This window comes from Amphiprion ocellaris, chromosome 7, assembly GCF_022539595.1.
Source record: "Amphiprion ocellaris isolate individual 3 ecotype Okinawa chromosome 7, ASM2253959v1, whole genome shotgun sequence".
Lineage (NCBI taxonomy): Eukaryota > Metazoa > Chordata > Actinopteri > Pomacentridae > Amphiprion > Amphiprion ocellaris.
Window position 1 is genome coordinate 11,486,433 of NC_072772.1, and position 23,940 is coordinate 11,510,372.

Sequence of the window (23,940 nt, forward strand, 5' to 3'; positions counted from 1 at the left end):
TTTTTTTGAAAGCTGATGGATGACTCCCGACTTTTCCAAATCATGACACCACAAACAAAACAAAAATAATGTTATAATAATACGAAAAAGGTCTCTAAGGTTTACCCTAGTTCCGCCTCTGTGGCAGCGATGAAGAATATTGTATGCCCAATAAGTGTTTACTGAAACATGAAAGCACATTACCAGGCCGTATCAGATGAGAGCAAAAAATAAAAACAACCAAAGGGGCAAAAAAACAAAGGGAGTTGGAGAAGGAGGCTGGATGTTTGATGAAGCAGCGAGGAGGGGGACAGAAACAGAGAATAAGTCAGCAGCAGTTTTCGCTCTCTGCCTCTCTAAGGACAGATGTTTTCCTAAGATTAATATTCCCACTCAGAGTTTATTCGTCCGTGTTATCCCCACCCTCACCAGGTGATTTCATGCCTCCTGAGCAGCCAGAAAGGGCCTTTTTCCTGCAACCATGCTGTCCAACCTGTCGCAGATTTTAATAAATTGTACTGATAAACCCTACTTGTGGGACTGAGTGGAAGGCGCTGCTAAATTTAGCCTGGGCATTGATCTGACTGTTTACCCTGCGCCATTCATAGCGTTTCCATTTCTTCATGAATTTTTAAAGCGTGGAAATCTTTACCTCTAATGCCTCTTCCAGACAAGTCAGACGTCACTCAGAGCCACTTGTGACCACTGTACTCTGTACTAAAGCCTGCAGCAGCAGCAGTAGCAGCAGTCATTACAGGTGCCCCCCATTCACTTTGGTCCTAATTGATCACAGATCGGATAGGTGGTGATGAATTATGAATCATGGTTTCCACTGTCGTCTCACAGTAGACTATTGTGCACTTTTTTCTCACTGTGCAGGTAATTGAGTGGGCTTAAGGAACAAGGTATGAGTCCGTGATATTGATCTGTAGGAGGTCATTTCCGAGCTTTAGAATGGTTGATCAAATTTCAGACGCGTGACTGTGTGCACACCAGCTCTGCTTTTACGACTTTGTGTTTGTGTGCGCATGTGAAAGAGTGAGATGTAGCAATCACAGTTTAATCTCCAGCCACTGTCCTTTTAGACTCGGTCATGAAATCCTCAGACATAAATGGATTACCTCGCATCTGATAATTATTGCGTAAATCTGAACCCATATCTTACTGTCACCTTCACCCTGACCTGACTTAAACTGCAAATCCTTTGTTCTGCATCCATCCGATGCCTCGATAAGTCCTTTACTCACTAATTTTGTATTATACTTTGCAAGTTTCTTTTTTCACCAAGGATTGTCAGGCATCTGCAATATTGTATATTTGCTAACTCAATTTCTGAGGAAGGTCTTCAGGAATTTCTCAAATTTAGAACCATAACTTGAACTCAATAATCACATGATAATATTTTGGTTCTCACAGGGCACTGTGACCCCAAATAAGTAAAATAATAATTTATATGCAAAATGATAAAGTGATGACAATTTATACCCAAAAGGTCAAAGGTAAACTTTACTGTGGCATCAGAAGGTTCTGCAAAAATACTTTTCTGGTCATTAGAAGATGCCATAATTCAAGAACAGAGGAGCAGATTGGGACCATATTTTACATTTGGTTAGATACCAAACTGATGACAGCAGTTTTGGGTGCCCACCTTGATATTTGTATCAATGTCATGTGCTGCTGTGTTCAAGAGGTTTTTGAAGAGTTCATGTGTTAGACTATGAAGCTTCGTTGCAATGACATCCATGTTCTCTAAGTGAAGACTGCATTTGTCTTGCTGGAGATGATTCAAGAGCATCATACATCTATTTTGTTAAAAAAAAAAAAAAAAAAACGTTTCAAGATTGGTGATATTTAGCTAGTTAGTTTTTCTACATAGTTAGCATATGTCAGATTTATCATCTCTCTTGCTATTACTGTTTACTTTCTCTGTGTCTCTTGTATGTGGATGAGAAACATTGGACTACGTAGTTTCCCATTTGGGCTATGAACACCAGATTTCTTTTCATTGCACACACAGACTGAACAGCTAGCAGACTTTGAAAGGAGATTCACTGAATTTGGATTAGAATCTCATGCTCCACTTTTAACACGTTTTATTAGATTCCAGTAAAGTTTTCACTCCATCCTGTATGAGTCTGCAAACTGTAACTTGACTGACTGGCTAAAGCTACAGCGCAAGGTGGTAATTCTATTTTTATTTTTTTTAAACTTCACTTAATTACTTCCAGCAGCATGGAAAGCATCTGTTTTGTCACTTGTCTCTTTTCCAGCAAGGTGAAACTGAAACCGAAACAAATGGATGTGGCTTGAATGTGATTGTTTTTGCCAAAGTATCAGGTGATTCATTTCTGGGATTTTTGCCAGTACATATTTTTTTTTCCTTCACACATGCAGGTTCTAAAGTCTTTTATGTGGGACTTCCATGTCGGCTTCTAAACAGCGCTGCGTTCTGATATTATTTTTACTGAGTGCCTTTTAGTTGAGAAAAATTGAACTGCGCTTTAACATCCATGCCAACAGCACCAGCATCAATCAAAAGTACATTTTAGTAACAGTTTTTGATGGATTTTTTGAAGAGAGTGTGAGGTTTGAAGAAACATTTAAAAAAGCTGCCAGCTATAAAAATAACACTTATGTTTTATTATCAGTGAGATTCTCCATGCCTGTATATTAGAAAAATTAGGACATGAAGAAGAATCCGGCTTGCTAGCAGCTTTGTGAGGCTGTATTTAGACAGAGTTTAACGTCAGCATGGATATTTGTTCACTTCTTTAGTGTGGCATTTTAGGATGTTAATATTTGCCAAACTAAATTGGGAATGTATGCATTCCACAGAAAAAATTTGCACACAAAACACTGACTCACAAACATGAACCAAGTTAAACTACACAATTAATATTCAGTCCAACTTTTAATATTTCAACTCTGTGAAACATTGTAAAAACATATAATATGCTTGCTACATATATTTATAAGAAAATATATATGTATAAATTTTTTTTACACTGGTAAGACATTGAATCAGTAGGATTTACTTCCATCTCATTACATTCCCATTTTCACAGTATTTATATCCATCAGTGCTACATTTCCATCCTATTTGTCTGCCGATGTCCCTTAGTTAGAGAAGTCCTGCTTTCTTTTGCTGTGCTTTAAACACTACATGTACCACAGATGACTCGGTTAACCTTTAAAGAGAGCCCTTTTGTCTCCAAGTAATCCTCAGTGTTGTAATAGTGCTTCATAATTATTGCAGAGCCTTGACCTTCTTTGAATCTGGTGCCAGTCAGAAGCAATAATTGAATTGTGGAGTCAAAGCACCTGGTAGTGCATTTGTTCTCCATGGTAATTGTGAATGTTAATTAGGTTCTCTCTTCATGTTAGTGGCAGCATTTCCTCCTCCGTCCATATGCATAGAGCCAATGGCTGCTGACGTATGAGCTTTTACCGCAAAGTCAGACCAGTGACCACTACAAACTGAATTATTAAAATTTTAATAAATTGGGCTCCTTTTGTTTTTCACTGTATTTCATTCAGGGAGGTGTAGATTTACATGGCAATTTTTCAGACTTTACTTTGGGGTACTTTATTAGTTTTTTGGTGTTTATGTGGAGAAAAGCACATTCATTTGTCTTACACCGGATTGCATTATACTCAATTCTACATGTATGCATACTGTTTTTGGTCCTTTAAACTAGATTTCCCTTTAGAAACTAGCACACATCACCTTTAAAAGTGAAAACTGTCACTTTTGATCTGCCCGATTTTCCACAAAAATGGAGCAAACAGTTTACATCAAGCCTGACTTACACATGAGTACATCTAGAAATAAACAGCATATTATTATAACACACACTAAAAAAAATAAATGCGTTTAGAAGACTTCTTTTAGCAGATGATTTTTATAGTTCTTATCATCATGATTTTCTAATTACAGAGCTGACAGATGGTATTAGAGCCCGACACGTCACCCAGTTGATACGTCTGACACTAGTGTGAACCGATTGTGTGTGTGTGTGCTCTTTGTCAGCGTTTGTTTTCCTCCCCTACAAGATTAAAGGGGCTCAAAAAGTAAGAGAGCCATTTCTCTGCCATGTGAGGAAGATTAGGGTGGACAGACGCTAATCAAGTGCCAAGAGAGTCCACAGTGATGGGCGGAGGGAATGAGAGGGAGGTTTACATTCAGGGCGAGGGAGAAAGAGTGGGGCCATGAGAACAACAGGGAAAGAGAAGTAGCTCGACAGAGAGGGAGAGATCATACAGAGGCTTCCATTCGTCCTGCTGCTCAGGACTTTTTTGATCTGTGCAGCTTATTGATTGGATGGTGAAGTCTTGACTCACAGAAATGTAGCAGGAGATATTGTATCATCATGTCTCCACGAAAGCTACATCAAAGTCACTTGAAGTAGATGTCTGTGTGAATTCTTTATGTATGCCTGTGTTGATATTCTCATTAGCATTAAATACAACTTATCATATTATTACCCAGCAGGCCTTTCACTGACTTGGCTCAAGAAAGGCCGCTGGCAGCGTCTAGTCCAAACCTGCAGGCATCATCCCAGCAGCAGACCAGAACCACAATCTGTCACCACCACTAACACCTACTGTAGGACATTGTAGCCTCTCCTGCCATCCTTCATCACTCACTAGCCTTCATCAATCCCTCCTACAGCTTTTCGTGCACCATCTCCGCTGGCCTTTACTCAAACTCCCTGACTATCCTGACTCTGCAGAGAAAAAGTTTCACTTCATCCATTAACTGCCTTTTCAGCAGTACGCTTAGGTTAGAATTGTGACTTTTCTTATAAAGACTCGTGCAAAGTCAGAGCTGCTTACGTAAACATAGTTTGATCTTTAAAAGTAAAGGGAAAAGTCAATGAGAAGAGTTAGAACAAAACAGAAGGGACTTTTAATAGAGCCTGACTGACACTGGATGTAAAAAATTCCAGTGTTGATATAATCAGCCAGTATCGTTACTATATAAACTGTATACACGCATATATAAAGATGAATTATAGTGAAAAGTTAAGATGATGAGAGGATTTTTTTATTAATATTCCAGCAATGTACTTCACAGTCTGATTAGAAGCTGACCGCCATCTGCTCTGCTACATGTGCTGCAAGACAGTTCTGACAGTATTGTAAGCAATGGTGTTGGAGTTGTTCTGCTGGACAAGCTATGTAGCAACACCTTTTCTTTTTTTTTTTTTTTTACCTTTTCTCAATTTTGTTCTGTTAAAAAAAGGAAGCAAGAAAGAAAACACTTTTATATTGGGGCACATCGGACATCATCTGTAATTATTGTATTGACAAACCAATAAACGTTCTTACGTTCTAATCGACTCAATTCCAGATTGGAAATTAAATAATGAGCACACTAACATACTGTTTTCCAAGGCTAATACTTTGACATTGATTGATTGAGTTAATTTTAGAACTATGCTAATATTGTTCAAAGCAAGCAACAACTTAATCCCTAATAACATACAACAACTGTTCAGAAGCAAAATAGTAAATTATGAATTAGGAAGAAACTTTTAATTTAAAAAGCCATTTGCTCGTACCAGTATGAAGAGTAGATGTTTATCAATGTACCGATATGTAGAAGTTAATCAGTTAAACTTCACCCTACTTGTTTTCAGACATTATTATGGATTTTGGATTTGATTTCGTTGTTTTGATTTGATTTTTTATATTGTGTATTTATTTTCTCTTTTGCCTTTATGAAATGAAATATACAACTTATCTAGACAGAATTGGAGTCAAAATATTAACTGAAGGAAAAAAAAACCTCACCAAATCCTATAGAGGAAACTTACACGCTTACACGTGTAGATTATATATAATCTTGTCAACACAGCAAAACAGTGAGTATCTCTAGAGGCATTTATTATGCTGATCGACTCTATGAAAGAAGACTTCCCTCTCAGTACAGAGACAGTGTGTTTGCAGAAGCTGTCTTCATAGCTTGGATAATGGATTTTAACCAAAAATGTCCAGTAAATGATCAACATTTCAACATGAAACTGAAGTGATAAATGTTTTGATGAGCCACCTCTCTGAAATTAAGAGAAAACAGAAAAACAAATCAGAATTAATTAATACATATTGAAAAAGGTTGCCAAAAACCTTTGCGACCTGTAATCCTGCTTTGTTTTTGTTCTGTATGTACACTGAAATGAGTAGCAGCGCTCGTGATTCACTAAGAAGTAAATCCGGAGACTCAGCCCATCATTAACCTTTTCATGTGATTATAATGATCAGGTTTCATAATCATAATTTTCTATTATGATGAGAGCACAGGTGGAAAGGTAGATAGATGGAAAGGTTAAACAAAAATAAATCTGGAATAACTGAGCTGAGTGGGGGCCTCTGATTAACAAGGCCGTTAGCTTTAATTGTTTCCAAGAAGCAACTATTAAATACTGTATCTCCTTCTCAGAGCTGCTTGCACTGTCTAGGAGTAATGTATGTGTGTATTTGCATCTTACAGCGTGACGTATCCAACAGTTACGAGCTCTGCTGCAGGGCTAAACAGCATCCTGACCTGATGCAGTTAGCACAAATGCTCCATGTTTAGTCAATTTAGACATACGCCTACAGCTACCTGCCCTGAGTCACAACCTCACTGTTGGGTCCAGAGAGGAAAAAACTGAGAAGCTCCTCTCCATTTGACTGTGGTTATGTTAATTCCAAGCACATTAGACCTACATACATCAGTGTGTTGACTCTGCATTGCTACAACTGTCATCCCCCATGAAACGTCCAAATATAATGTGTCTCGCTCGAGACCCAGGTGATGTCTTCATATTTCGGTTGTTAATTACAATAAAACGCAAAGTTTGCTGTGATACACTGTATGGCCAAAAAAATAAATAAATAAATAAATGCTGCCCATCCACCTATTTGAAAACCTGGAATCAAAAATGTGTTGAGCCTTTTAACAGTTTTAGTGGAAAAAAATTATTGAACAGATTAAAAAACAGACTACCAATTATTTTTCTGTGAACTGATTTTTGGCTAATTGTTTTATTGACTAATTGTTGCAGCTCTAATTTGATCTGTCAGAGCACCTCTAATGTGTTGTCATTAGTATTGAGAGAAGTGGAGCAGATAATGAACCTGGATAAAGTACCTTCAAAGTCAAAAGAAGACTTTGTCCTTTGTCTGTGTTCAGGGAAACTGCATAAAACCTGAACATGTGCCAAACAAACCAGATGCAGCATCAGTGAACTTTGGTGCTCATTTGCAACAACTCTGATTTTGAAAACAACGGTTTGATGGCATTAAAAAAAAGATGCTGTCATGATGTTGTTAAAACATACACGTATTCAACTTTAAAAAGACGGAATTACTCCAATTCTTCTATAAAAATGAGTTTTCCAGCCTCTTCCTGACTTCCTCACACTTCTTGACTGAGGCAAACTGTGGCTCATCATGAAGCCAGCTGAGGCTTTACTTAATGCCAGCCAGAAGACAGGATTGTCTGCACCACCCTCCAATACTTCTGCTTTTATTCTCATGCACACAAACTTTTTAGAAGTCTTTCAGTAAAGTTTCGATTTGACTTTGCTGGATTTGAAATTTGCCGGTGAGTTTTTTTTGTTTTCAGGCTTGGCAGCTAGGCCATCGCCATCATACAAACATACATCTATTGGTAAGCTTTCATAACACAGCCTGTCTTTACCCTCCACAGCAATAAACATACTTACATAAGAGTGGTTATTATTATCGCAGTCATGACACTTATCCCAGTTTTGATCATATTCAGGATATGGAGTATTGAGAATCTGGTTACTCATAGTCCCGTAAACATGACAAGTGTTAGTGTTCCAGTTACCGATTACTGTGTGTTGCTTGCACAGCTACCTGTAATGTTTAAAACATGGATGAACAATTTAATCTGACACTGATGTAACTAATCCTAAAACCTAATCTTACATAAATTTGACTGCAGCCATTGAAATTAAAGCTACCTGGTCATTGATTATGACTCAACACATCTTTGTTATTTATTGTGTTCCTTTACTGTTGCTCCTTGTCTGCCAACCAATCATATATTAGATGTAGTGGGACTCATCACTCTGATAACCCAAAAAATAGAGGAGAAACTTTACTGGGTCACATTTTAGCCTAAACCAGGATGTTTTTCTAAAAGTAACCAAGTAGTTTTGGTGCCTAAACCTAACCAAAGAGTGAAACTGCAAAGTAAACAAGTGAAAATGAAATAAAACTTAAGAATAATGATTGACCAGTGGCTACCCTTCCTCCTCGTGGACTTTGTGGCTCTTTCAGACTGGAAGTCCTTCCTACTGCATCACATGTGCGACAGTACGATTGGTACAGAACTAAATTGTGTTTCTTTCAACATTTAAATAAGAATGCAGTTTAATTTTGTAGGAATATATTTTTTGGAGACAAGGTTGCAAATGCCAACACTGTGGATTTTGCTTTTCCATCTTATTGCCATTGATTGGAAGAAAGAGTGGCAGGAAATATTAAACACATCCTCCATTTTGACTAATGTCACGCTGTCAGGGACAAAGGACAGGGTCATCATCATGGAGTTCAGTGACCCTGGGAGGAGACAAAATTTCTGTATGAGAGAGGATTTCTCTTACTGGCTGTATTGCACAGTTAAAGCACACAAGAGACCAGATGAGCTAGATCTATCATAGCTCCAGGCAGCATAATTGGATGAAACCGTGATACAAGCTTATCCAGATTTCAGAAATCGGGATATGATGTTTATGTGTGCAAAAATGGGGAATTTCCAAAACCCAATCATAACCGGGATACTGAAGCCCATGTAAACAGAGCCAACATGTGTAAAAATGTCCACTTCAGGAACTGTTTACTATTTTCTTGGATGCACACCAGCTCTTGTGGTCCAGACATCAAAGCAGAGCTGCAGAAACTCCACATATGAACTGCAAGTGGAATTATACGCCACTTCCAAGCTCATGAATTCTGATAAGATTGTTTACTTATTTACTGACTGAACTTTCAGTGTGAACCCACGGACCAGCCAAGTACACGGTTGAACCCTTTACACTCTTGATCTTCTATAAGTATCTTCTCACGTCACAGCTGCTCAGATTCATCATCTCTTCTTCTCCTCCTCTCACCCCACTTTCCTCCTCTCACGTGATGCAGTTCTGTTTTGTAGTCAGTCACTAAATTAAAAATACCCCCACTGTGACCGGTTTTTGACAGACAGTACTCTAGCTGATTCTCTCTTCATTTGGTTTTTACTCTCTCCAGCTCCCTCAGATGTCTCCTCTCTGCTGATGAGAGCAGTCTGTGCTTTCATCTCCACTTTAGTTGTTCTTCCATCTTTTTATTTTAAGAGAGTGTGCAATGGATTAGTTCACCCCCTGAAAAGCTTTTGGATTAAGATGTGTGGAGGGCGACGGAGAGGATGATGAAAAAGAGGAAGAAGAGGACAGAGGAGGCAGAGAAAGGGAGAACAGAAGAAGAAGAAAGAGAATGACAGGGTGAAGAAAGTAGAGGGAGTGGTGTAAAAAGAGTCAAAAAGGGGAAACACTGAGGGAGTGGAAGGAGGATGAGAGAGCAACATATTTGCATGAGAAGATGCGATTCCTGTTGGTGTTCGGTATTCAACGTCTGTGCAGCTTCAACAGTTTGTGTTGTATTTCCCCTTACTTAGCTGTTACTGGTTGCTTATCACCTGTCTGTTGGCTCCTTTGAAAATCACAAAAAGTGACTCACCGTTGCTATGCGACTGTTTAAAACATTCTCAAACTGTTTTTTGAACCCCTGCAATCTTGTGCTGAAATGATTAAATGTTGAAATCTTTAAAACCATCAGCGGCCTGGATGCTGAGTGCAAATGCTAAAGGCGTGAATGCCACACAGAGCTGTCTGCAGACTTTCTATTACAAGCAAAGGCAAGAAAAAGTAGCTGGTAGAACTGCTCACATAATCATCCAGTTTACCTGACATTACCGCGGTGTTTCCATCTGGATGTCCTACCTGGAAAAGGAAAAACAAGATATATAAATGCATACAGAGCACATAACGGTCAGAATGGGATCAGATCAGTCAGTCAGTGCATAATGTGCAAACAGTATTCTTGTGGAAAAAAACATCTGCCCAGCAAGTGAAAAGTTCACCCGACTTCATCTAGCTTAAGCAAACCCAGCAAAAGTTACAAGTAGTGGCTGTAGTTTGTAAGTTTTCCACCAGCTGAACTGATCCAAATATAGAATAGAGACCACATAAACTCATATACAGGATGACACTACTGAGATAGTTTATTCTAATGAAGACCACATACACTCACTTTACTTGGAAGTTCATTAAATGTATCTACCTGAAGCCAATGCAGTCAAATACCACAAATTCACAAACAAAATCTTCCTTCAGTAAGATTTTAATGTTCAATTTTGGTGGTAACTGTTTAATATAACTGTCTAAGAAAAGAGTAGCATATTGACGTACAAGACAAGAATATACAGAATTAGAAATAGCAGTTTAAAATGGAGGGCTGCACAGTGTTTTGGAGTCTGCATGTTCTCCCTGTGCGTTTTCCGGGTTCTCCGGCTTCCTCCCACAGTCCAAAAACATGCTGAGGTTAATTGGTGATTCTGAATTGTCCATAGGTGTGAATGCGAATGTGATTGTTTGTATGTGTAGCCCTGTGATAGACTGGCGAACTATCCAGAGTGTCCCTTGCCTTCACCCTAAGTCAGCTGGGACAGACTCCAGCCCCCCTGTGACCCCAATGAGGATTAAGTGGTGTATAAATAATGGATGGATAGTTAAAAATGGGACTATAACAAAATACAAAACATGAAAGTAAAATAGATGAGTAAAAGGAAAAATATATGAAAAGGTAAGATTAAAATGGAAAATACATGAATCACAATAGAAAATTACAAAATCAAATTTTCAGGTGAAACAACAGCAATATGCACACACAAATATGCAAAAAAGAATATTAGAATATTAAACACAAATTAGAAATGGGCGTTCCACAGACCATGTACTAACCTCAGACTGAATAGAAAGCAGGTGATACTTGATTTAAAATGAACAATTGTAGGCCAGGAGAATATTCTACAGCCTGGAGACAGCAACAGAAAAAGCTTCTTTTATTGTTTGTTTTGAGGCAAAAATGAGGGAGTAAGAAAAGTTGTTAGGAGGATGACCTGAGTGGCCTGGAGACAAAAAATTGTAGGTTGGTAATGTGTTGTTGAGCTTATTCATTAAGGGCTTTAAAAACGAATAGCACTATTTTAAAATCAATTTCAGGTTATGTTACACAGGTAATGCAAGTGAGACAGAACAGGAGTGATGTGTCGTCTTTTCCTTGTTGCAGTTAAAAGCTCCAGCAGGTCCACTTTGAACCATTTGCAGATGGGAAAGGGTTGGAACAGGTCAACTTACCAGGTCCTTAGGAGGTTAGAATGCCTTTAATTTGACGATTGTTCTAAGTCGATAAAGGCTGTCTTTCACAACTCTTCTTATTTGTTTATGAAAAGTTAAAGAAGTATCCTAGAAAACACCAAGATCTTTGGCTACATTTGCATGTTTGCTAACAGGAGATCAAGCAAACTGGTTAGGCTAGTTTTCCTTTAGTTGAGGGAAAGTCCTCACCATGATTGATGTTGTCTCGACAGTCAAAAAGGTTCCTCAGTGAGCATGTGCTATTAGGTGTAACAGATTAAACGGTGCATGTATAATGAGACAGAAAGAGGTCCTAAAATGGAACCGTGGGGGATGCCGTGTTTAATGGGAGCACTGAATGAAGACAGAACAGTGTGTCATTCTAATGGAAAAGGTTCTTTCTTTCAGACAAGCAGGTGAACCATTTTAACACTGTTCCCTGCTAACCAACTTTCCCCTTCAAGCGTTTTAAAAGAATGCCATGGTCAGTTGTGTCAAATGCAGCGCTTTGATCGAGCGTGAATAAAACAGAGCACAAACCAGAATTGACAGAAAGAGTTGATGAGAGCACATTCTGTACTGTGCATATTTCTAAAGCACGACTCAAATATGGGTAAAGCTTTCTATTCTTTTACTGCATGGTGCAAAAAACACAAATCAGTGCTACGGCATAATATCCAACACATCTTCTCATAAAAATCTCCTGCTTTGTGATGATGCTGCTGGCATATTTCACGCTCTTAACTCTGATCCTGCATCTATATTTAGACAGTGGAGGTGATAGAGGGGATTGTGGTGATATTCTATTTGGGTCACCTTTTAAGGTCACTCATGCACATCACCAAAGCAGCAAAATCTCAGATGATGTGGGAGTTTCTTTTCTGCCAGAACGCTTTCCAGTTATATCCGTCGTATTTCATTATATTCCTAGAATCTCGTAGAAACATTTTTATTTGAGCTCCTTGATCAATATTGCAACAAGTAACAAAACTGATTATTTAGAATTCATAATTTACTCCTCAGATTAAGCTGTATTGATGATATGAGGATCCTATAATATAGTTTTATTTAGCTGTTTTCTAAACACATTTTCCAGACAGAAAATGTTCATATTTCAGTGTTTAGGATGTGTTATAAATATTTAATCAATGTCTTGAGCTTCAGTACAGTGTGCACACATAACTTACATCTTGCCCAGTTGTCGACTGGCAAAAAGCTTCCCATCAATGTACTTGGCTTTAATGTGGTTGTTGTATTTAGACTCACACACAAGATAAAAGACAGACGTTTACAGAAGCTGACAATATGCAATTATTTTTCTTAATGCGATTAAAATGTAATTGTTTTGTTATCCTGACAAAACAGAACCCAAGTTTGTCAAAGTAAAGAGACAATTTATTACAAGAAAAGTGATTTTTTTTTTTTTTTTTTTTTTTTTTGATGTTACCGATAATTATGGAGAGCTTGAAAATGAGTCTCTGGTTCATTTGATCACACCTTATTTCAACCTTCAAGATCGCTGTCATGACCAGCAGCAGCCTCAGCAGGATCAGTGGAGCGGAGCAGTCTCTAGTGAAGCTGCTTGCTTAATTGATGAGAGCTGATCTGAATTTTATCTCTAACAGGAAGATATGATGCAGTGCCGGTGTTAGACCTTGATGATTGAAGTGTAGCCTGATGGGTTGATCAATAAAGGTGTTGCTGCTCCTTGATCTGACATTTTCAGCGTAAGTGAGTTGGTGCAGCTGCCAAGATGCCATCTATGCATGCTGGCATTCAGCGTGCGAGCCGAATGACAGATACATTTATAAAACCCTCGAGTATACTTCTATTTATCATTATTATTAATAAGAATGTGAATCAGAAACGTGACATGGGAAATGTAGTAGTTTCTGTGTGGCTTTCAGCATGACTGATGTGTGGAGAGAAACTAATCCACCCTGCTGTGTGGATAAAATACACCTTTGTATTCCTGAGTGCTAAAGCTGTTAACTATTTTACTTTCTGTTATACAAAGGTGACAAAGAAAATAAATTTGCTTGGCAAGAATAGCATCCATGTCTGTAACTTTACTGAAGTGAATTTGTGGTGATTCAGCCACATGCATGACTCATACATCAATAATAGCCTCATTTGACACATGATCCATGATGAGGACGATACACAAAAATAGAAATGCAGGGCAAAAAAGTCTATATTTTAGAGGCACCACAAAAATTTCACAATGTCTGTTTTCAGGGGAGCTCATGCCTTATTAAAAGGAGCCAACCTTCTCTTGAAATTGTGAACTGGCTATCACAAGAAAATTAGTTTTGCTTTATCGAGATGTGATAAGTGAATGCTTTATCATAAGAAAACAGCATTAAAAACATTTCCTTCCACAGTCATTCTTGCCTGCCATACACATTAACTTCAAAGAAAAAAAAACTGAGATCATTCACTGTTTTTTTAACATTCTACATGTGATGTTTACACCAGCAGAGGATAATCTGATGCTTGTTTTCTTGCTGACATTTTAAGTTATTCTGTGTTTGTTGTAACCTGGTAACCTGTAGTTGTTTCTCTTATACTTTCAAAATGTTAAAATGGTTATTTGTCTTTTTTTTTTTTTACATCAATGTTAAGGAATATTTTGCCTTCTTAGCACCTCATTGTAACACTTTATTGAAAAGATTTAGCTGGAAAAGCTGTTTTCCTCAGCTGAGGAGCATGAAAATTGAAATTAGGAGGAGCAGCACAGAACCACGGCAGTTTATGTGCTGTTAGTGCGAAGTGCTGGCTAATGCAGAACTTCTGCTATTTATATCAGAATCTGTAAGGAGAGATTTGGGTGAAACTGGCTGAGCTAATCAAGTTCATACAGTACACTATAAGAATTTTATGAATGTTTCATTCATTTAAAATGCACAAATATATGAATGGAAAAGGAGTATTTCTTGTGTTGTTGTAAACACGTGTTCCTCTGTGCTGCATTTCTGCACCAAGATTGCTATCACAGAAATTGGGTTTTGATCTTGTTAGGAGTTGAATGAAAGCAAATGGCAACTAAAGGGAGACAAACCACATGGTGGCTGATGACAGCATGAAAAAAAAAATCGATTTTCTTTGAGCATAAAAAAGCCCTCCTTTCAGCAGAACTGATCCTTGCAGCAGAGTGAAGACCAATACTCCAGGCCACCACATGAATCCACAAAAGCCTAATTTCACTCAAACAAACACAAACTGTGTATACCCCATCAGGAGCCCTGCCTTCTTACTGCGCCCTTTAATACCCACCATTTCCCATTTCCCTCACTTTATCCTCCTGAGATTATGCCCAGTGGGACAGCAGAGAACTGAGGGTCACAGCTTCTTTAACCCCTGTCTGATTTTGGTGACCTCCTTTATGGACGAAGGCAGGAAACGCCACCATGACCATCAGATACGGAGAATACAGATAATGCTCTCGAAAGGCTTGCATTGTTGCCAAGGTGATGGAGATGATGACTCTCTCAACTGTGCATGTGTGTCATAGTGCTGCTGGTGGCTCATGATACCTTCACCTGCACCAATACAAAATATGTAAAATACAATTTTAAAGCTGTACTGTTTGTGAAAAAGTATCAGGTGACTGTGTGTAAAATATGATAAAGTCCCTCATAATAACAAACACACAGAGAATTATCTTCAACTCTGCAGTTTCTTCTGGCTCCATATCATGATTTAAGTCTTTCAACTGAATATTTTGGCTTTGTTGCCCACAGCTTTAGGATACTATTGTGGTTCAGTCTCTGCGCTCTCATCAGCATAATTCCCAGATGCAGCAGGCAGCTGTTTTCAACAAACAGTCTCTGACAAACTGTGCACTACCTGCTCAGCCACAAACAGCACATAAGTGGAGCATTTAGCTGCTAAAGAGCCCCGATATTCCCTCAGAGACTGAAAAAGACCAAACTAAAAGAGCACAAATTGGAGTTAAGTTTGACACCACAAAGAAAACCGAGCTCCAAATGAAGGCTAATGCTGCTCAGTGTCTGCTGAATGTGTAAAAATATCAACTGTTTGGCCAATACAGTCTCATCCAAAGGTGTGTGATAACGACACTAGTCCACAGTTCCATAATTAAGCTTGTAGAATTGTGAGATGCCTGCGTTTTTCCTTTTTCTTTATTTGACCTACTTTTTTCCTGGTGGCTTTTTTGCTAGTTAATGATGCTTTCATGTCATGTGGTCTGCAGATTTCTTTTACTATACACATACAAAAGAGCAACACCAGAGGACTTGCACCAAAGAAACTGGGGCTCCGGTTTTGTGTAGGACCATTGTTTTCTGGCATTTTCTCTCCTTGTTTACTTTTGTTTGCAGACACTGTTTTCAGTCATTTTCGGTCACTTTTTGCTTTTGTTTACACTGGAAAAGAACTTTGTTAAGTTAAAGCACCAAACCCACTTGCTTGCATTCAGGAAAACCTGCCAGTGCAAATACTTTTCATTCACTGTTTATTTTTCTGTCATTTTTAGTCATTTTGCTTTTTTTTTTTTTTTTTTTTTTTTTTTTAAGGTCACAAAAATCCTGCTTGAGTTCAGGCAACAAAAACTTCTTGCTGGCATTTGGGAAAATGTCATGGTTTGGGATAAGATATACCAAAGCAAATACTTTTCATTTACTGTTTTGTTTTCTATCATTTTCAGCCACTGTTTGCTTTTGTTTACACTACAAAACTATACCTCAAATGTAAAACTATTTGCTTGATTTTAGGAAAGGATCCTGGTTTTCGGTTAAAATATACCCATGCAAATACGCTTCATTCACCGTTTCATTTTTCGTTGCTGTTTTCTATCATTTTCAGTTGTAATTGCTTTTGTTTTTTAGCACAAAAATACGTGCTTAAGTTTAAGCAACAAAACTACTTGATTAGGTTGAGGAAAAGATCATTGTTTCATGAATAGGGTGATGAGTCCTGACCCAGCAATAGCCCCTTAAACATGTCATCAGATCACAATTAACAGCTTTTTGTATTAAGATAATACATACCAATGTAGCGATTGTGCATCTTTTCCTCAAACTGGGCTGATTTGGTAGCAAGCACTAACACACCGTATTAACATCACATCATGATATGTCCATTTTTTGTCTACAGCTGCAGCTACAATATAATCAGAAACAAACAAAAACATCAAGTTCAAACAGCACTTTTAACTAAAATACAAAATATCTGCATGACTACTATTAAAAGCCGATTGTATTAACTGAATATGTCAGCTTTAAGTTTCAGCCTCAAGAATATCAGTGTCAGCGTTGTATGAACATGATCATGTTCCACTGTGTTTTCCAAAACGTTTTCTTTGCAACGTACACATGCACTCATTATGCCTAAGAAGACCCCCAGGAGACTTTGATATTTCCATGGAAACTGTTCACTGATTATCTCCTATAGCTTGGTCACACTTACACTAACAATAGGCAGGCCGGTGTTTGCTTTGCTGGAAAACAAGCACTTCAGATGCGTGCACTGATGTTTGCTTGTTAGATCATGTAGGCCAAATGAGCAAAAAGCAGGTCGACCATGAAATCTGTTGCGTTGGCCTCAAGTGCTAACAAGAGGTAAAGCGCTTGCCTGAAAAACAACAGAAAAAATCAAAGTGAAGAGATCTGCTCATGAAGGCAGTAAATCTGAAGATATAATATCAATGCCTGGATTTCTTCCCATCTTTACAGATCATGTGGCAGTCATTTACCTGAGCTGAGGCTGACATGCTGTATTTTTTGTTCAGTACTTTCTCACTGCTGTCGCTGCTACACTGTAAACAAAACTATAAAAATACGGAAAAATACTTTTAAAATGAATAACCATCTTGTAAAAATACAATATTTTTCCATACAATAGCCTTAATTTGACATGGAATCAATTTTTAGTGAAAGATATTTAAACTGAAATTACCTATACACTTGGTCAAACAATACTGAAATACAAATAATCAGAGCTGCAGAAATGTGGCATTATTAGTCAGCTCTTCTTTTTTATATACAACTGTTTTTTTTTTTAAATCTTGTAAAGAAACCAGTTATTTCGGTTTCAAATTGCAAGAATTGATTGTTAATTTTAGATCACACCAAGTGTAATATGAGTTTTATACATTTCTTCACATAAAATATTTCTAAATTGACAGATCTTTAATGCTAAAAAAGATATTTCCACCCTAAAAGACTAAATTTATCTTTGAGACACTGCTGAGACAGGAATGGTAGACATCTCAAATTCAACAGGTGTACAGTTAACCATGGACTTAAATCCCTGCCAAGAACACTGGTTGGAAACCATTAAGTATGACAGAAGTCTTTGTCATGGTGGCCCGTTGCTTGCTAAACCCCAAACATGCTTTTGCTCTAACAATCCCTAAAAACAACTTCACCCATCCACACTAATGCAAATTCAATTCAGTGTTGCCCATTTGCCTGTCTTTTTCTTCAATAAGTCAAGTAATAAAACAGACTAAGTACATCTTCTCCAAAATGCCTGATAACGGCTTCATAGTGACAAGACACTACGTACATGTGCGTATGTTTCCGTTTCTACACATGCACGTGCGTCAACATGCTCGTGCACGGCCCATGTCCATGCGCGTGCCTGCGTCGTGCAGCTCATTACGTTTGATCCATGCGGGTTTCCTGCGCTTTTGCTCGGCACTTGGCGGACAGACGCGCAGAGTAGCCAGAGGAGACCTGCTGCTGCTGCTGCTGCCGCTGCTGCTGCTGCTGATTCCGCGGGTTCTCCGTCAACCCTCCTCCGGTATCCGGTAAAAACAGTCTGGGATTCCTTCACTGCTCGGTCGGGAATGCGCATCTGGACCGGAGAGTGTCCCGGGGACAATTACGCGTCAAAGCGCTCCGCTGTAGCTCTCCCGCTCCTCCTGCCCCTACAGAGGAAATATTGACACCGGTTAAGGAGTATTTTGGACAGAATGGCAGGCGCAAAGTGCCTTCTGAAAACGCCGAGGTAAGAGTCTGGTTATTCCAAAATAAATGAGCATGTAGACGCATATTCCCTAACAGAATCGCCGCGTCTCCACAGGCACTTCAGTTGCATGTCCGATACTTTATTGTGTATTTTATTGCATCTGGGGTGAAACTTTGATATTTTTCCTACAGTATATCGCGCATGGATCTGCTGTAATATTCGGAGCATCCTTTAAAAGTGTATTTTTTTAAGATGCTTTCACAAAAGCGCTGGACCGAAGTGCGCCATGCCATTTTGATTTTCAGACTGTGCAGTTTGTGTTTAGTGTTGGGAAAAGCGCACTCTCCATGCAAGGAAGCGGCTTTCACGCACAGGCTGCTGACAGCGTTGTGGCAGTAAATAAGATGTTTCGGCTTGGCTGCTCTGACTGATGGAAACGTGTGGCAATGACAGCAGTCACGTTTTTCTCGGAAATGTTCAATTTCCACACTTTCAAAATAAGCTTTAGTGCTCTCTTTTTATTGCCCCCAGACTACTTGATGCAAATTAAAGCTACAGTTAAAGGCTTCTGCAGCCTCTCTTGCCATATCAGTTATTTCATTCAGTTTATCCAAAGCAGTGAAATCTGAGGGCCACCACCAAAAGTTGCAGTGAACTGGCCTTTTTGTCTCCGAAGCCTGGAATCCTGACCCACTCATGCATTCCCAGTCAATTACAAATGACAGAAGTGTCTACAAAGGAGACATTTTGGGGGTTAATTGTGTCTGCACATCAGCTTGATGCCTGCTGGGAACCTGGGGCTCCTGGAGCAGGAGAGCGCACCAACCTGTCCGTCATCCCCGTGTCGTGATGGAAAGGTCGTTAAGCGCAAAGATTAGAAAAGGAGGTCGCGCATGACAAATCTATTCTGTGGGTCTTCTCCCAGTTTTCTGCGCAGATCTCTCTGCAGTTGCATGAAAAGCACAGCTGATAGGTTTATTATGGGTTTTTTTCTTTACAGTGTCCCTCACTTCAATTTTTGCACTGCATGCATCCGACATATTCACCGCAGATTCATCGTCTCTCTCTCTCTCTGTGTGTGTGTGTGTGTGTTGGATGGCTGTTTTGATGTGTTCCTTGCAGATACAGCAGCCTATTTAAAGCACATCATATCCACTTATCTCCGGCACACTATCTTTCTTTTTTTCCTCCACAGCAAACTCACTTTTTTTCCTGTGACACTATTATTTACATTAGGCATGTCCATTAACTGCAAATAGATACCGTTGTGTCATCCCTGGAGGCTGTTAACATGGAATGCTTTTAATTTGCTTTGAAATATGTGGATTATAGAAAAAAAAAACAGCGGTTCCTCTTTAAATATGCATCCCCAGCCTCTTCATTTTCCAAATTGATCCTCATTAATGCCATTCCAGATAAGCTTCGATTTGGCTTATCTCAGGGAAAGCATGCACAGAGGATAATGACGCCTTCCTGCTTTTTTTTTTTAGTTTGCTGTGTTGTTTTTCGACTCACTGTAGTCTGACAGACATCCCCGTCAATACAGTTTGTTGAATATTTTTTTCTCTTGTGCACCAAATGAAGGTCACATGCCGTATTTCCACTGTTTAGCCTGCTCCAATCCTCCATCGCAGCTGCTGTCAGGATTTGTCACAGTTGCTGTGATGTTTGGACACCTAAGTGCTTTGGTTGGATACAGCGTTTGTGCAATACGAGTCTGTTGTCTGATTCAGAAATTGGAAAACTGGCTGAGGGTCTCTTGAGCGCCCTGATAGCCTTCTGCAAAAAGCTGCAGTTGGCTTAGCTCCCATGCAGATGTCTGACTGGACTGTGCAGAGAGAAACCATCCCATACATGGTTTCTCATAATATGTGATAAAAGGCTCCAAACACCAACACTTCAAAGTCTGCAGTAAATGGTGGATGTCACTTTGGCATAAAATTGGTACATTTTCTTAAGCGCAAACGCTGGCATGCAAAATAGTTTTTAATCCTGTCTTGCTTGTCTATGAATTTACTTAACACCGAATATTGAAATACTTCTCCTTTCTCACAATGGCTGCCTGGGTAACTCACTGGAAAAGTGCCACAGCTCTACAGTATGAGCAAATGTGACAGCCAATGGGTTGCTCCTGTCAGAGTGGGAATAAGCAGTCCTTACTCATTCCAGATTTTTAAAAAGGGACTGTTCACCGTCTGACGAGAACTTGCTCTGACAAAGTCAACTTTGTGCCCTTTTGCCTCACAGTAACTTCCAGTCATCTGCCATGTTTGAAGGCTCTGAGGCAGTGGAGGTGGAGGGAGGCAACACAGAGAGCACCGTTGCTTCTTCCATCAGCGCCTGTAAGAAGGTAAGAATGACGCCGTCTGATGTGTTTTTATTGTGAACGTCTGCCAACCTGCATGTCCCTCTGTCTGTCTGCTCAGTGACCACTTGTCTTCCACTTCTTCATTTTGGTTTTTTTTCTCCTCCGTGCCTCCGTACCTGTCTGTCATATTTTTCTTCCCACCACTTTATCTGTTTGTATGTTTGCAGCAGTGCAAGAAATTTTCATTTCCTCCTCCTGGGTGCCAGTGACACCCAGAGGTTGTGTAATAAGAGGAACAGCCAGGCCCTCAGGTCAGCCCAGTAGATTTATCATCTCCCAGTGCCAGAGAGACAGGAGGGGAAATAGTACAGATGAGTGGGCTGAGGTGGAAGCTAGATTGAATTTGTTTTCAATGTGTGTGTAGGTTATTTGTATGCGTGTGTGCCTGACTGTACACTATGTACTATGTACTGTGTGTGCAGGTGGGCTCGCTGGTGTGTGTTCCTAATTTGCCTTACTGTTCATGATCTTAACTGACTTCTGCTGTAGAGACTCGAGTCAACGTGATGTCTTTCTTCTAAGTGGGCCTCAGGCTCCGCTGACCTGTGCCAGCAGCTCTGATATGATCGCTCCCAGTGAGATCAGCTGAGTCTACGTCACCCTTACCTGGCCGAAGGCCTGCACAGATGGTCTATTCCAGAGGGTGCAACCATAAGGGGGCATGATTTGTCACTAAAAATACACAACGAGAATGAACAACACACACGCAGGTGCTATATGTAAAGTAGATGCAAAAGAAGCATTTATTTATAATGTGTTAATCTTTTATCAGCTCTAGAACAAACTTTTGAATGACAGTGTTTGTACTCCATCTTCTTTGATAGATAAATAAATATATCATATGGCCTTACCCCATTACTTTCACAAGCCCCAAGGGAATCTTTAATTTCATCGTTTCAAATTATTTTACTTGGCTGGTTATTCAAACAGCTAAGTCAACAGTCCAGGACACACAAATACGTCAGACGGCAAGATGCTTGTTTGTCACTCACCAAAACAGCTGTGACTGTTTCATCCTAAAGGCTCCATTACAATGTGGCTCCAGGGAGGAGACCATAACTGTCGCATATATAATACACAGTGTCTGGTTAGCTGACAGATTATTGATTCTGTGCTGCAGACACTTAGCCTGAAATAAAGGTCCTGGAAAAAGGTCAATTGATCCCGCCATTGTGAATGGGGAACACAGTGTGACAGATGAAAGTGAATGAAGGTGCGTATGGAGTTGTACGCTCCATGTGTGTTTGTGCGTGCTGCGTTTTCTGTGCTACTGTACCTGAGTAGGATTTGTCTGTGTGCTGCAGGTGCTGTGCAGCAACAGCGTGCTGGACTCGTCCGAGTACTGGCTGAGAAATGAGAAAGCTCTGTGCCGACTGGGCCTGCTGGATGACGACACGGAGGGCAGCTGCACCATGGTGAGTAGCATCCTGTGAATGATGAAACATGCGCACCGTTCTGGCATCAAAGCTGGACCGAGTCAATTGTAGTGAACAATTTGCAAGCTGCAGGAGGCATGTTTGTGGAAACAGTTTGTAATTTAAGGCAGGAATGATGCGACATGACATCTAAAAATGGCTTCGTTTTCAATCTGCTTCCACTGCGCGGCTTTCAGGCATAGAAAGATTGTTTTTACAGCAGGTTGTTGGCTGCTTTCCTTGCTGCTTGTTAGTTGACAGGTTTTGCTCATGAGGTTTGATGTGTCTCAAAATTTCTGTATTGTGCTGACGAAACTGATGTCCAGCACAGCAATCTGTATTGATGTGACTAAATAATGCATCGGAAGGATATTACTGTGCCTTACTTTTTTCTATAGAGAGAAAATGTTAATACACTGTTCTCCTGTTTCTAATATTTTTAACTTTCTGCAGCGGAAAAAAAACAAAACAGGATTGGGACCTGCAAGACTCCTAACAGATTTCTGTATCCCCAGTATTTCTCTGACTTAATGTGAAACAACAACTTGTCTGAGGAGTTACTGGGAAAGGTGGAGAAATCTTGTACGTAAAGACACCTGAACATCTGTGATTCCCAGTGTAGCGACAGTCCGTCACAGCTGGCCACCTCGCAGCCCTACTGCAGCATTTTAAAGAGCGACACAGTAGCAGCTGGATGTCCTGTTTCTGCTGATTACCAGCAGTTTAACTTTTCAGCTCGTTGCAGCGATGTAGAGGTTTACTTTAGGTGAAATTTGGTGCAACAAAGCACATTTCTGTTGAACCCTTCACCCAGAGAGGGCAGTGAAGTGCCATTTTCAGCCTGCAGTTACGGTACTGGCAGCAGATGGAGGAGAAATACCACCTTAAGTAACTATTAGTTAATTCTTCAATTTAAAACAATATTACCTGTGATGTTATCAGCCACTGCTGATGCTGATTTTTGATTAATTTTTCCTCTTGTTGTGATGCGCTTTGAATGAGTTGGAAGTAAATTTTCTTTTTTTGCAAATGGAATATTATTTCTCTTGAGTAGTTTGCTGCTTGAAATATACTAGAAGATTTTCTTTGAATAGATGTAGTAATCTATGCAAATTTTAGTCTGTTTTCTGATTTTTATAAGCGCAAGCTTTCTAAACCCTTGCTTTATCTCAGGGGGGTCCTTGATAATCAAGCTATTAAAAGCAGCTGGTTTTGTGTAGTAAATGCATCTGTGTTGTGTTTATTAATCACACTCTGACTGCAATAGACAGAACGGTCAATGGCCATTGAATTGGGCTTGTCTGACAGCAAACTGCACAACTGTACACAATGGTTTAAATCTATTTATTTTAATTGCATTTACCTTTGTGCTCAACTTGTTTACAGCTTCTTATACATGCTAACCAGCAGCGTTTCTGGCAGTACTTCTTCCTTCCACATGATATTCTCACAATGACCTTTGTTTAAGCCGTTATATTTGACTCAAATTACTTCAAATAAAAATTGCTCGATTTATATGACTTCCTATGTCATTGCCAAGATAACTACATTTAAGATTATTCTTAATGATCTGCAGGACACATGAGCTGAACTACATACATAATCTAAAGAGGTATCCCACCATACTTGGTCTGCCCCCTGAGTTAAGGTCGACATGCCACTGCTGTGCTCTCTGCACATTGTAAGGAAAGTACAGTTTAAAGTGCCACTTCATTGTTTCTATCCGAGAACATTTTGTGTGGTTGTTAATGAGCCACTGTCAGGCTGTCTTTGCCTTCTGTTCGCTGCATGCTGGGATGGATTTAGCCCAAGTACAATTTACGAAATTATG

At 39.4% G+C, this 23,940-nt stretch overlaps 1 protein-coding gene across 6 annotated transcripts in view; it reads left to right on the forward strand.

Annotated features, from left to right (window-relative positions):
- Positions 1 to 23,940, forward strand: part of sphkap (SPHK1 interactor, AKAP domain containing) — a 132,751-nt gene that overhangs the window by 82,853 nt on the left and 25,958 nt on the right. For 5 of the 6 annotated variants that reach the window (XM_055012254.1, XM_055012255.1, XM_055012257.1 and 2 more), the window contains exons 3-4: positions 20,574 to 20,676; positions 21,999 to 22,109. In XM_055012254.1, the coding sequence (XP_054868229.1) occupies positions 20,574 to 20,676; positions 21,999 to 22,109 (214 nt within the window). Of the gene's footprint in view, positions 1 to 18,009; positions 18,366 to 20,573; positions 20,677 to 21,998; positions 22,110 to 23,940 lie in introns of those variants that run through there. The other variant, XM_023276453.3, reaches the window with a different exon arrangement.